The sequence below is a fragment of the Dama dama genome, chromosome 22 (assembly GCF_033118175.1).
Source record: "Dama dama isolate Ldn47 chromosome 22, ASM3311817v1, whole genome shotgun sequence".
NCBI lineage: Eukaryota > Metazoa > Chordata > Mammalia > Artiodactyla > Cervidae > Dama > Dama dama.
Genome location: NC_083702.1, coordinates 18,870,293 through 18,885,242, shown reverse-complemented (window position 1 = coordinate 18,885,242; position 14,950 = coordinate 18,870,293). Strand labels below are relative to the sequence as shown.

General features: G+C 41.1%; 1 protein-coding gene and 1 non-coding gene across 2 annotated transcripts; one reads left to right on the top strand and one right to left on the bottom strand.

The window, feature by feature from the left end:
* Positions 1–6,727: 6,727 nt before the first annotated feature.
* LOC133044139 (U6 spliceosomal RNA) lies at positions 6,728–6,836 on the top strand. The gene has a single exon (XR_009689881.1). It is a non-coding gene; the product is annotated as a U6 spliceosomal RNA (small nuclear RNA).
* A 595-nt stretch (positions 6,837–7,431) lies between these two features.
* On the bottom strand, positions 7,432–13,252 carry GDF3 (growth differentiation factor 3). Its single transcript, XM_061123946.1, has 2 exons — positions 12,985–13,252; positions 7,432–8,258 (listed from the first exon to the last, which is right to left on the bottom strand). The coding sequence occupies exons 1-2, from the start codon at positions 13,250–13,252 to the stop codon at positions 7,432–7,434; spliced, it is 1,095 nt and encodes a 364-aa protein (XP_060979929.1).
* Between the last annotated feature and the right edge of the window lie 1,698 nt (positions 13,253–14,950).

Genomic DNA, 14,950 nt, shown 5'->3' with positions numbered 1-14,950 from the left:
ATGATAACAGACCACACTAATTATTAATGACCAAATGGAACTTTGGTAATGTGCCCATAGATTTTTATTTGAGTGTTTTGCTGTAAGGAACCCAAGTTCTAAGAGGGTGGATATTGTAATACTTTGACATATAGATAGCCAAAAAGCACATGAGAGATGCTCAACATCATTAATCACCAGGAAACTACAAAACCACAATGAAATAGAACTTCTTAATTACCAGGATGGTTATAATTAAAAAATATATATATATATATTTTACAATAAGAAGTATTGGTGAGGGGAATTCCCTGGCAGTCTAGTGGTTAAGACTCTGCACTTCCAATGTAGAGGGCATAGGTTCGATCCTTGGCCAGGGAACTAAGACCCCACATTCCACATGCTGCAAAGGGAGACCAAAAAAAGAGAGAGAAACCTTTGTGATACTAGCTGAAGTGTTTATTATTGTCTTAAGTAAAAAAAAGAAGTGGTAAGGAAACAACCCATGAATAACTCTTGATATTCTATTTATGCCATATTTTCTTATGTTAAAAGAAAATTTAGGCTTAACCTAATTTGATGTTTGCTGTCAAAATCCAGCCTCTATCCACCGGAACCAAACTGAATCTAGGAGACAGAGTTTTGGGTGAAGCAGAAAAGAATAGCTTTATTGCTTTCCCAGGCAAGGTGAGCCATGGTGGGCTAATGCTCTCAAGACTGTGTGTCCACCTTGGAAAGGGTAGCGAGGAGTCTTATAGTTATCGTTCAAGGAGCAGGGTGGTTGATACAGATCAGGGTATGTGCCAAGTCTGCATTTGTTTTTCATCTATAGACATCTGAAGACACTCAAGGCTGGCACCAGGTAGTCTCCTGATGGCTTCTGTGGTTCTCAAAGTTATGGAACTGTGGCCTTCTCTCTGGGATGAAGAATGCGTACAAAGAATGGAATGTAAAGTTGTTGTTCAGTTACTAAGTCATGTCCAATTCTCTGCAACCCTATGGATTGCAGCATGCCAGGCTCCCCTGTCCTTCACTATCTCCCAGAGCTTGCTTAAACTCGTGTCCATTGTGTCAGTGATGCCATCCAACCATCTATCTCATCCTCTGTCACAGAGGCCCTTCTCCTCCTGTCCTCAGTCTTTCCCAGCATCAGAGTCTTTTCCAGGGAGTCAGCTCTTTGGATCAGGTGGCCAAAGTGTTGGAGCTTCAGCATCAGTCCTTCCAATGAATATTCAGGGTTGATTTCCTTTAGGATCGATTGGTTTGATCTCCTTGCTGTCCATGGGATCCCCAAGAGTTTTCTCCAGCACCACAGTTTGAAGAGTTCAAAAGAGAAAAACATCAGGTGCAATGATACAACTTAGCAGAAACAAGACAAGACATCTGAAAAACAAGTCAAAGTGAGTTAAAACAGATCAGAGCCTGATGGAAGCTATTTGAACTAGTTTTTATAAATCTAGCTGGAACATCACTTGATGATAAACTACCCGAAGGCAGAATTTGTGCCCTTCTTTCTACCTTTCAAGGCATTCAATAAATGTCAAATTGAATTAAAATGAATTAAATTCATGGTGAAATTTCGCCTGTGGTACGTGGATGGACCTGCCATTAAAGAAGATCTTAAGTCTTGAAATGTTCTGAAATAGCTGTGCTATACACATTGTATATAACATATTTTGGAATTTGTTTTGTGCCGTTCTGCCCCAGTCACAGCCTACAACTTGACTTTCCTGGCACATGCTATTTATAGCCTGATCTAAGTGGACATTTAAGATTCCAACAGAGAAGCAGGACAATAAGAGAATCAAGTCATGAAGCAGTAATGCTTTTTTTTTTTTTGTAGCTTCAGGTGTGGTAATGGCCTCAGGAGGTAACCTAAGTCAGAAGTGACTAAACCTGCCAACAGCAGAACTCCTAGCAGAAGGAAATGGCCACTATCTTTTCAGTAACTTAAAAAAATAAAATGAAAGCAACTCAAACTGAGACTCTGTAACAACCCAGAGGGATGGGAAAGGGTGGAAGGGGAGGGAGGGTCAAGAGGGAAAGGACTTATGTATGGGCTTCCCAGGTGGTGTTAGTGGTAAAGAACCTGCCTGCCAATGCAGGAGACATAAGAGACACAGGTTCGATCCCTGGGTTGGGAAGATCCCCTGGAGGAGGAAATGGCAACCCCCTCCAGTATTCTTGCCAAGAGAATCCCATGGACAGAGGAGCCTGGAGGACTATAGTCCATAGGGTCACACAGAGTCAGACATTATTGAAGGGACTTAGCACACACACACACACACACGGCTAATTCACGCTGAAGGATGGCAGAAACCAAAGCAATATTGTTAAGCAATTATCCTTAAATTAAAAATAAATAATTTTAAAAATAACATGAAGGTATTAAAAACAGACAACCCCCACACACAATCTATTTCTTTGACTCAGGAAATCTGTTAGTAACAATTTAGCTCAATTCAAAATTAAATTTAGCAATACAGTCTCAAGAATTGTGGTCAGTCGAATTGGTAACACACTTTCTTTTTAAATGTGTTTATTTATTTGACTGTTTTGGGTCAGACTGAAATTGAAGAAAGTGGAGAAAACAACTAGACCATTCAGGTATGACCTAAATCAAATACCTTATGACTATACAGTGGAAGTGAGAAATAGATTTAAGGGACTAGATCTGATAGAGTGCCTGATGAACTGTGGACTATGGACGGAGGTTCGTGTCACTGTACAGGAGACAGGAATCAAGACCATCCCCAAGAAAAAGAAATGCAAAAGAGCAAAATGGCTGTCTGAGGAAGCCTTACAAATAGCTTTGAAAAAAGGGAAGCGAAAAGCAAAGGAGAAAAGGAAAGATATACCCATTTGAATGCGGAGTTCCAAAGAATAGCAAGGAGAGACAAGAAAGCCTTCCTCAGTCATCAATGCAAAGAAATAGAGGAAAACAACAGAATGGGAAAGACTAGAGATCTCTTCAAGAAAATTAGAGATACCAAGGGAACATTTTATGCAAAGATGGGCTCAATAAAGGACAGAAATGGTATGGACCTAACAGAAGCAGAAGATATTAAGAAGAAGTATCAAGAATACACAGAGGAGATGCTCAACATCACTCATTATCAGAGAAATGCCAATCAAAACCTCAGTGAGGTACCATTACACGCCAGTCAGGATGGCTGCTATCCAAAAGTCTACAAGCAATAAATGCTGGAGAGGGTGTGGAGAAAAGGGAACCCTCTTACACTGCTGGTGGGAATGCAAACTAGTACAGCCGCTATGGAAAACAGGGTGGAGATTTCTTAAAAAACTGGAAATAGAACTGCCATATGACCCAGCAATCCCACTTCTGGGCATACACACCGAGGAAACCAGATCTGAAAGAGACACGTGCACCCCAATGTTCATCGCAGCACTGTTTATAATAGCCAGGACATGGAAGCAACCTAGATGCCCATCAGCAGATGAATGGATAAGGAAGCTGTGGTACATATACACCATGGAATATTACTCAGCCGTTAAAAAGAATTCATTTGAATCAGTTCTAATGAGATGGATGAAACTGGAGCCCATTATACAGAGTGAAGTAAGCCAGAAAGATAAAGAACATTACAGCATACTAACACATATATATGGAATTTAGAAAGATGGTAACGATAACCCTATATGCAAAACAGAAAAAGAGACACAGAAGTACAGAACAGACTTTTGAACTCTGTGGGAGAAAGTGAGGGTGGGATGTTTCGAAAGAACAGCATGTATACTATCTATGGTGAAACAGATCACCAGCCCAGGCGGGATGCATGAGACAAGTGCTCGGGCCTGGTGCACTGGGAAGACCCAGAGGAATCGGGTGGAGAGGGAGGTGGGAGGGGGGATCGGGATGGGGAAAACGTGTAAATCTATGGCTGATTCATATCAATGTATGACAAAACCCACTGGGAAAAAAAATAAATAAATAAAGGAGAAAAAAAAAAAAAGAATACACAGAGGAACTGTACAAAAAAGATCTTCATGATCCAGATAATCACAATGGTGTGATCACTCACCTAGATCCAGACACGCTGGAATGTGAAGTCAAGTGGGCCTTAGGAAGCATCACTATGAACAAAGCTAGTGGAGGTGATGGAATTCCAGTTGAGCTATTTGAAATCCTGAAAGATGATGCTGTGAAAGTGCTGCACTCAATATGCCAGCAAATTTGGAAAACTCAGCAGTGGCCACAAGACTGGAAAAGGTCAGTTTTCATTCCACCCCAAAGAAAGGCAATGCCAAAGAATGCTCAAACTACTGCACAATCTCACTCATCTCACACGCTAGTAAAGTAATACTCAAAATTCTCCAAGCCAGGCTTCAGCAATACGTGAACCGTGAACTTCCAGATGTTCAAGTTGGTTTTAGGAAAGGCAGAGGAACCAGAGATCAAATTGCCAACATCCGCTAGATCATCAAAAAAGCAAGAGAATTCCAGAAAAACATCTATTACTGCTTTATTGACTATGCCAAAGCCTTTGACTCTGTGTATCACAAGCTGTGGAAAATTCTGAAAGAGATGGGCATACCAGACCACCTGACCTGCCTCTTGAGAAACCTGTATGCAGGTCAGGAAGCAACAGTTAGAACTGGACATGGAACAACAGACTGGTTCCAAATAGGAAAAGGAGTATATCAAGGCTGCATATTGTCACCCTACATATTTAACTTATATGCAGAATACATCATGAGAAACGCTGGGATGGAGGAAGCACAAGCTGGAATCAAGATTGCTGGCAGAAATATCAATCACCTCAGACATGCAGATGACACCATCCTTATGGCAGAAAGTGAAGAAGAACTAAAGAGCCTCTTGATGAAAGTAAAAGAAGAGAGTGAAAACGTTGGCTTAAAGCTCAACATTTGGAAAACTAAGATCATGGCATCTGGTCCCATCACTTCATGACAAATAGATGGGTAAACAGTGGAAACAGTGGCTGACTTTATTTTTCTGGGCTCCAAAATCACTGCAGATGGTGATTGCAGCCATGAAATTAAAAGATGCTTACTCCTTGGAAGGAAAGTTATGACCAACCTAGACAGCATATTAAAAAGCAGATCCATTACTTTGCCAACAAAGGTCCATCTAGTCAAGGCTATGGTTTTTCCAGTGGTCATGTATGGATGTGAGAGGTGGACTATAAAGAAAGCTGAGCACTGAAGAATTGATGCTTTTGAACTGTGGTGTTGGAGAAGATTCTTGAGAGTCCCTTGGACTGCAAGGAGATCCAATCAGTCCATCCTAAAGGAGATCAGTCCTGAGTGTTCACTGGAAGGACTGATGTTGAAGCTGAAACTCCAGTACTTTGGCCACCTAATGGGAAGAGCTGATTCATTGGAAAAGACCCTGATGCTGGGAAAGATTGAGGGCAGGAGGAGAAGGGGACGACAGAGGATGAGATGGTTGGATGGCATCACTGACTCAATGGACATGGGTTTGGGTGGACTCCGGGAGTTGGTGATGGATAGGGAGGCCTGGTGTTCTGCGGTTCATGGGGTCGCGAAGAGTTGGACATGACTGAGCGACTGAACTGAACTGACATATTGGGGCATATGCTAACTTTTTCACTTGCAGATATCAAAAAATTTAAGCCAAATATGCTAGATTTTAGGGCTTCCCTGGTAGCTCAGCTTTTAAAAAATCCACCTGCAATGCAGGAGACTGAGGTTCGATCCCTGGTTGGGAAGATCCCCTGGATGAGGAAATGGCAACGCACTCCAGTAGTCTTGCCTGGAGAATCCCCAAGGGCAGAGGAGCCAGGAGTCCATGCAGTTGCAAAGAATCAGACATGGCTGAATCTAAGGACAGCACAACATGCTAGATTTTAAGTACTACAATGAAATTTCCCAAGAAACTTTTATTTTCCAAGACTTTGTACAAAAATTGTCATATAATAGATGCTCAATAAATAAAACTAGTGATAATTTGCTTCAGAAATAATTTGCCCAACAGGCTGATTTCTCATGTTTGGCCAACATGGTTTGGAATCATCCCAATTAATATGAGCGACTTACATACTCAAGAAAATAGACCTGGCATGGGTTCCTACAAATAAGCCAGATCCAACCAAACGTATCATCAGATTCCTGACTGAAGAATATTGACAGGAGTGGCACAGTCTGAAATAACTCGAATTCCTCTGGTACCTGGATCTGAAGCTTCATGAATCATGGCATTTAGATTTTAACTAATCCCTTCCTCTGATTTCCTAATACAGATTCATGTAATTACTGATGCATGTTTATTTTTAATGAAACCCAGTATCTTGGCTGGTCCTCTTCCCTTGGCATCTTACTATAAACTCACGTAATGATAACTCGTTCACAGCTGAACTTTTATGACTTTTGCTTATGCTAATCAGGCTCCCTCATTCAAGTCTGAAGGCTCACAGGATCTTAGTTCCCTGAACATGGACTTGAACCCAGACAGTGGCAGTGAAAACCTGAGTCCTAACCACTGGACTGCCAGGGAACTCCCAAAGTTGATGCCTCTAGAAAAATTAGATATTTAGCTGCTCTAAATCTCAGCAGCTTTTTCTATGAAACATAAATAATAGTGCTTACCTCAAAGAGCAGTGAAATATATTTATAAGTTAATGCATAGAATAGTCCCTGCCCATAATAGGCTGTCAATAAATTACAGTTTCTTTCTATCTAGACTCTAATATACCCTCAGGTGCATGATGCAGAAATTAACTAAGATCATTAAGACTGTGTGTGTGTGCTCGCTTCGGCAGCACATATACTAAAATTGGAACGATACAGAGAAGATTAGCATGGCCCCTGTGCAAGGGGATGACACGCAAATTCGTGAAGCGTTCCATATTTTTGTAAGCCAGAAAGATAAAGAACATTACAGCATACTAACACATATATATGGAATCTAGAAAGATGGTAACGATAACCCTATACGCAAAACAGAAAAAGAGACACAGAAATACAGAACAGACTTTTGAACTCTGTGGGAGAAGGTGAGGGTGGGATGTTTCAAAAGAACAGCATGTATACTATCTATGGTGAAACAGATCACCAGCCCAGGTGGGATGCATGAGACAAGTGCTTGGGCCTGGTGCACTGGGAAGACCCAGAGGAATCAGGTGGAGAGGGAGGTGGGAGGGGGGATCGGGATGGGGAATACGTGTAAATCTATGGCTGATTCTTATCAATGTATGACAAAACCCACTGAAATGTTGTGAAGTAATTAGCCTCCAACTAATAAAAAAAAAAAAAAAGACTAAAAAAAAAAAAGACTCTGTGTGTGTGTGTGTGTGTGTGTGTGTGTAACTAGGGGACATCATTAATCATGGATAATGATGATAAACTATAAGCATAAACATACTGACAATTCAGATCCAAAGGTCATAAACCAGGTAGTTTTATTATTAGAGCATTTACCCCGAGAGCACCCCTTCTACTGCTGTCAGTCTACCCACACCCACACTCATCAACTGTCATGTCTTCATAATGCCGTAGAATGACGTTGTCATCATTGTCCTGGTAGAGCATGGAGATGGGGGACAGCTTGGTGGGGATGCAGACAGCCTGGGGAACCTCTGGGTCGACGGCGTGCATCAGCGCTTGCATGAAAGCATAATTGGAGCTGTTGAGGGAGATGGTCAGTGAGAAAGGACACTCTCCATGGCAGTAATTGGCCATGAAACCCTTGGGGGCGATGATCCACTTGTGCCAACCCAGATCCCGGAAGTTGATGAACAGCTGGTGGCGATGGCAGAGGCTCTTGCAAGAAGCCTTCGAGGTAGAGATGGCCGCCCTCCTCTTGCGGGAGGGAGAATGGCACTGCTCAGGGTGGAGGGTGACCACCAGCAGTGAAGTGTGAAGAGAACGTCTCAGTCTGGCGCAGGTGCCCTCGAGCTGAAAATTATTGCCTGAGGCTCTGCCTCCTTTGACCACTATCTCTAGAAACAGACCTAAATTCTTGTGGGGGTCATTATTCCTGTTAGCCACATCCAGTAGGTTGAAGTGAAGGACACCTTGAGGCCACGGTACTGACTGCAGTGTAAATATTTTACCCATCTTCAGGGTGGCCTGGTCTGTGACATGGGGCTCCGTTTGAACCAGGGACAGAGACAATTCCAGCTCTGGTCCCAGGTTATAGTAAGTGTTGGGCCCCAAGTCCAGGCCCAGCTGGGCCATTGTCAACTGCTCCTCATCCCCGATGGCAGAGAGGTTAAAGGACAGAAGCTTCTGTAGGCAGGAGGCATGGGAAAGGCTCTCGGAGTAAAAGAAGGAACCTAGATGGAAACAGAGATGTAAGAGTCACCACGAGATTTTTCACTTCACCCCAACCTGTGTGATCACATCAATGTCAAACGGTATATGTATATCCACACACACAAAACAAGGGCAGGGAGGACTTCCCTAGTGGTCCAGTGGTAAGGACTCCACACTTCCACTGCAGGAGGTATGGGTTCAATCCCTGGTTGGGGAACTAAGATCCCAGAAGTCATGGGGTGTGGCCAGAAAAATAAAATAAAACAACAAATAAAAACAGGACGAGAAATTCTCAGTTATACTCAAACCCTCCACTGGGAGGATTTGTTTCTCTCACTCCTTACCTAGGACCAGAGGTTCTTGTCTTCATAACTACAGATCCCCAAGGGATCCTGAATAGGATTTAGAAGGTCTATAATATCAGATGGGAAAAAGAATCACATCTTTAACTTCAGTAAACTCTAAGTGAAATTTAACATTTCTTTCAATTATGAACATAGGCAACAAATCCCAATAATATTCTAAGAGCCTATGACACTGTTACCAGTAAAAATCATATATTAAGTTGCTGCAAACATTTTAAAGTAACATTTATGCTTGAACATTATGCTTGAATTGATGGTATAGTCCCTTCTCTAGATCTTGTTACTTGTTGCACAAAAGCATCATTTATATTAATATACACACATTTATTTTTACAATATTTTTACAAACATATTTCCATATTTAATTGACTTCTTTTAAAATTCTAAATATTTAACTTTAGGCACAGAAACAGTTATTCTGAGAAAGGATTCACTGGCTTCAACAGAACTGCCAAAGGGACCCGTGGCACAAAGAACGTCCTATGGTGTCAAGAGTTGTAACCACTTAGAAGGACTTCAAAACAAACACCTGTCATCCCACCAACACTGGCTGTCTGGTGCTCCCTTACATTTTATCCTTAGGTAATTCTTTTTTTTTTTGTCCCGCACAGCTCATCTCGCAGGATCTTAGTCCCTTGACCAGGGATCAAACGTGGATCCCGGCTGTGGAAGTGCAAAGTCCTGACACTTTCAGTGCCAATAACCTCTAGTCTTGTACTTTTGAAAACATGAATACACGCCACTTTTATGGCATGCAGGATCTGTTTCCCTGACCATGGATTGAATCTGGGCCCTCTGCACTGGGAGCGCGGGAGTCTTAGCCACCGGATCACAAAAAAGCCCCCTCTATGTTTCTTTTTGTTAACTATCTTCTTTAAACAAACAAAAGAAGCCTAGTTTGCTATCTCTTTCTTTTACCATATAGTCTTCTGTTGCTTTCTTTCTTTTTTGACCACACCACTTGGCATGTGGGATCTCCCTGACCAGGGATTGAACCCATGACCCCTACAGTGGAAGCTTGGAGGCTTAACCACTGGACCACCAGGGAAGTCCCTATTTTCCAACTCTTACTGTTACTACTCCACTGAAATAAACATCTGTCATGAACGCTGCCTAACTAGCAAATTCAGGGAAGTTTTCACAGAGCTTATCCTTCTCATCCTCTCTAAATAGTTGATCTCTCCTGTTCATAGCTCTAATTCTAATATACTAGTCTCACTTTTTACTCATATCACTAAATCACATTCCTTAGGTGTGATTAAAAAAAAAAACGAACTAAAAGCCAGAGAGGAAATGAGGAACAGATTTGAAAACATGAATATAAAAAACTGCATTCAAAAAAAAAAACTTCATTCAAAGAGACACCATTAAAGAAATTTTTTCACTAACAAAATTAAAAGCAAAAAGGACAGCCAAGAATACTTGCAATATGTTTATAAACAGCTTTTACGAATGATTAAGAGGCCTCACAAATCATTAAGGAAAGGAATCCTAAACAGGAAAAAGGTCATAGTATACAAATAGGCAATTATTTAGAAAATAAAAATGAACAATTCACATTGAGATAAACATGATAAATATAATCAATATTGCTGTATGTTGTATATGAAAGTTAAGAGAGTAAGTAAACCCTAAGAGTTTTTATCACAAGGGAAAAAAATGTTTTCTATGTCAGTAACTTTGTATCTAATGAGATGATAGATGTTCATTAAACTTATTTATTTTCTGGCAGCACTCTGCAGCTTGCAGGATCTTTGTTCCCTGGCCAGGTATCAAACCCAGGCTACAACTGTGAAAATGCAAAGTTCATTAAACGCTGGACACTGTGTCAGTGAATTCCTTTACAGGACTTACTGCTATCATCATTTCACGATGTGTATGTATATGTGTGTGTGTACACACACATATATATATATTAAATCATTGTGCTGTATACCTTAGACTTAACAGCACTGCATGTCAATTATATCTCAATAAAGCTGGAAAAGAAAAAGACTACATTCTAAGTTTTAAATAAATAAGCAAATAAATGATTCATTATTCATTTGAAAATGCACCATTTCACCTTATTAAAAAACAGAAATTAAAACAATAAGATCTTGTTTTTCTACCAGATTAACAAAAGTTAAAAGCTGAAAGAGTGTTGTTACCTAATGACCCTCCAGTGTAGCATGAAGTACACTGTCACATACCAACAGAATAAAATCCTATACAGCAATGAGAAAGAAGTACAAATACATACAATGTGGAGAAATCTCACAAATGTAGAGTGAAAGAAGCCAGACATGAGAAAGGACACATTTCACAATTTCACTGACATGAAGTTAAGAAACGGACAAAACTAGTATGTGATGTTAGATGTCAGGAGAGAAATTACCCTTGTAGAGAACCAGAAGGGGGCATGAAAGAGCCTCTGGGGTGCTGGTCATGTACTATTTCTTGATCTGGGCGCTAGTTATTCTGCAAAAATTCACTGAGCTGTTTCCTACAATTCACTCACATTTCTGAATGTACATTATACCTCGATAAGTTTCTATTTTTAAAGCGATCACTGTCAGAGTAAGTGAGAATTCTCATACACTCATTGTGGAGTATAAATTTTAGAGGCTATTTGCTGTATATTAAAAGTATAATGTAAAAAAAAGTATACATGTGCCTACTCTTTGATACAACAATCCTCTAAGAACTGATCCTATGGAAATAAAAGTAAAAGTGCACACATGTACATAATAGATACAAAGCTACACTACATATGTTTATATACATCAACAGGGCATCAGTTACATAAATTGTAGCATTATGTCTATACAATGAAATATCATGTATATAGCGTGTCTATACAATGGAATATCATATAACCATTAAAACAGAGATAAGTTCACTGTTTGCTCTTACTTGTACAAAATGTTTATAATATTGGAGGAATGTATAGCAAGATTTCATTTATAAAAATATTATAAGTTTATATTATATATGTAAAGAAGAAAAGTCTGGAAGAATATAGAACTATTAATGGTTTTCTCCAGGGGGAGGGTTAGGGAGGAGTGATAATGAGATTATGTCCTTTTCCTGTATCATTAGATAAAATTTTGATCACCACAAAAATTATTTTTTTCCCATGGGGAAGGGAAGGCAGCAGCCTCAGCTATTTCCTACTCCGTCCTTGGAAAATCCTTTAAGCTAGTTCCCCTCACCTCTTAAACTCTCCAGGAATCATCCCTGAAACTCCACCCCCAAGGCCATAAGCCTCTAACGAGACACCTAGCAGGACATATGGAAGTCATCTGTTGTTGATGTCTTTTCTATAAACTTTTTTTTTCTTCCTATAAACTCTTAAAGGGCAAACTTCAGTCTCTGTATTTTCATGTCTTACAGATTTCCTGGCACTTAGTTAAGCATCCAATAAATGCCTCTGGGACTCAAATCTTATTTCCAGTTGCTGTAAAACTAACCAACCAGAGCTCTCAATTCTGCATCTGAACCACCTGGGAGGCTATATAGACATGCAGATTACAACACCCATCACCGACTTTGAATAAGAATCAGATGGGAGCAGGAACTAGACTGGAGAAGCAACTTGTAACACTTGATCTGGGTAATTTTTGGTGGGTGGTCAGTTTGGCAAATTACTGAATGCCACTTACTCAGATCCTTATCCTAAAAGGTTTGACAGCGGCATATATTATCCCTCTGTAGTTACAAATCCAGAATAGCCTTTTCTACTCATCAAAAGGATCGGGGAGGTGAGGAGGGGGAAGCAAAATTTACAGACACATTGAGCTCAAAGGCACCGGGATGCGTAAAGTGTGGGCTCAAGAGTGGGAGACTGAGCCCTAATTCCACCCTCCCTCCCACCTCCTCCCCGCTACCTAAACTGTAGCACGAAGCTGTTGATTCAGAAAACAAAACAAAATAAAACATTTCACTCCTGGCTTTGTTCATGCACTAGCTGTATGATCTCGAATAGGTTACAAGTTATCTCCTGTCTGATCCTCAATTTCCTCATTGTTAAAAACTTGGTAAGAATACCTGCCTTCCTCTCAGGACAGTGGCTGGGATTAAATTAGGTAAAATGCCAGCACATGGCCTTCCACAAACCCCTGGGTCACTGCTGTGCTCTGCTTAGTCGCTCAGTCATGCCCAGCTCTTTGCGACCCCATGGACTGTAGCCCGCCAGGCTCCTCGGTCCATGGGGAATTCTCCAGCAAGAATACTGGAGTGCATTGCCATGCCCTCCTCCAGGGGATCTTCCCAACCCAGGGATGGAACCCAGGTCTCCTGCCTTGCAGGCGGAGTCTTCACCATCTGAGTCATTGTTACTCCCCATTTATTCCTTTCTTCACCCCAGATTCTCCTCTAGGAAACACGCCAAAATCCTCACCTTGATCTGGGAGAAGCCGGAGGATGTTCCCGCGGACGCCCAGCTCCTTCACAAAGCACAAGTCTTTGGAAATGCCGGTGCTGGCTGCTGCCTCTTGAGCCTGGAAAATTCTCTTCAAGATGGAAGGCACAGGTTGGAATTTCTTGGGTGAAGGCACTTTGTCTAAGCCCAGAAATCGGAGAAAGACATGTTCATGGAATTGGAGTGTCTGGCCCAAGGCCAGAGTGAACAGGAGGCTGAAAGCCAAGGCTGCTAGGGAAGGAAGCATGGCCAAAGTGAAGCCGCAGAGAGCTCTAGCGCCCAGCTGCCCAGCAACTCAGGTGCTGCTGATTTATCTGACGTATGATAATCAGGTGTGAACTGCTCTCTTCCCAGCTCTCAAAAGCAATTGGATACAAAAGAACAGATTTTTTTTTTTCCTCTTCCCTAGTTCTACTGTTCCAGAGAAAAATCACAAACCCATGCATGGAGCTAACTCTACAACCATCTGAGATTTGTCAGCAGTTTGTAGAAAGGAGATTTACTAATTTAACAAACATTTACTAAGCATCTATTGTGTGCAAGGCGCTGAGAAGAGTGCTGGAAACGTATTAGTAGCTCAAAGCCTTGTCATTCATAGTCTAATTAGACAAATATGCATGCACTCAGGCGCTCAGTCTTGTCCGACTGTGACCCCAAGGACTGCAGCCCGCCAGGCTCCTCTGTCCATGGGATTCTCCAGGCAAGAATACTGAAGTGGGTTGCCATTTCCTTCTCCACAGGATCTTCGTGACCCAGGGATCGAACCCACGTGTCCTGCATTGGCAGGCGGATTCTTCCCCGTGCTTCTCACACAAAGAGAAGCACACACAGTGTTCACAGCAAAAAAAAAACTGCAAAGCTTAGTAGACATTCAGGGCTGAAAGAATTACATGTGGAAAGGCATGGAGGTTATTGAGTAGCTTAAACAAGGCAGCATAGATCAATTTCTGTTTGGGTTTTTTGTTTTGGCCTAGCAACTGTAAGTCTTTTCAGATGCTACAGAAGAATCAGCTTGTCTGTAGAGAAAATAACTTTCAAGCTTTTTGAGAACAGAGACATTATCATTTTGCATTATTTTATACCACCTATTTTTTTATCTTGATAAATTTTACTATTGCAGTAGATGGAAAGAATTATTGTAGATGGAAAGTATATATATATATATATATATTTTTTTTTTGATTGCCTTTCATTTCTATAAGCAATAAGCAACTGTTTTATGTAAATTTATCATTTGAACCTTTTAAATTGTTTGAGAGTGGTAGGAAAGGGGGTAGTTTTCTAGAGTCGTGAATGAATTGGGGCCACAAATCATTGCCCTAAATTGTAACCATTCATAAACTCACATCCTTTAACATCAGGTTCTCTGAATCTGGTCAGTTTCTCTCCCACCTATTTTTAAATACCACCTATTTTAAGAACCTCCTTCAAAAGGACTTAAGCCAGGACTGTTGTATTCAGTGCTGCTGACCCCACAGCAGACCGCTGTCCACCCATGCCTCCACCATAGAGGCTCCTGGACACTCAGAGGCAAGTCTGGCTCAGTCTCTTGGGGGATCACTGCTCCTCTCTTCTGGGTCCTGGTGCACACAAGGTTTTGTTTGTGCCCTGCAAGATTCTGTTTTCAGAGCTTGTTTTCCCAAAGGAAAAACAAAATGTTGTTTCTAATATATAATAATTTCTCACCATTTACAGGATAAAATCTGAACTCCTTAGTTTGACATTTAAGGACTTTCTTGGTTTGGTGCCCATTTCCCTAGCCAGTTTCATTTCCCAATACTCAGCATCTTCAGTGTTAATGCTCTAATGATACTGATGTATTTTTATTTCTCCTAAGAGCTTATTCCATCTCAGAGCCTTTGCACAGATCAAGGTCAAAGGTCACCTCCACTGCAAAGACTTCCTTGACTCACCAAAACAGGTCTAGACACTTCCTCTTTCTCCC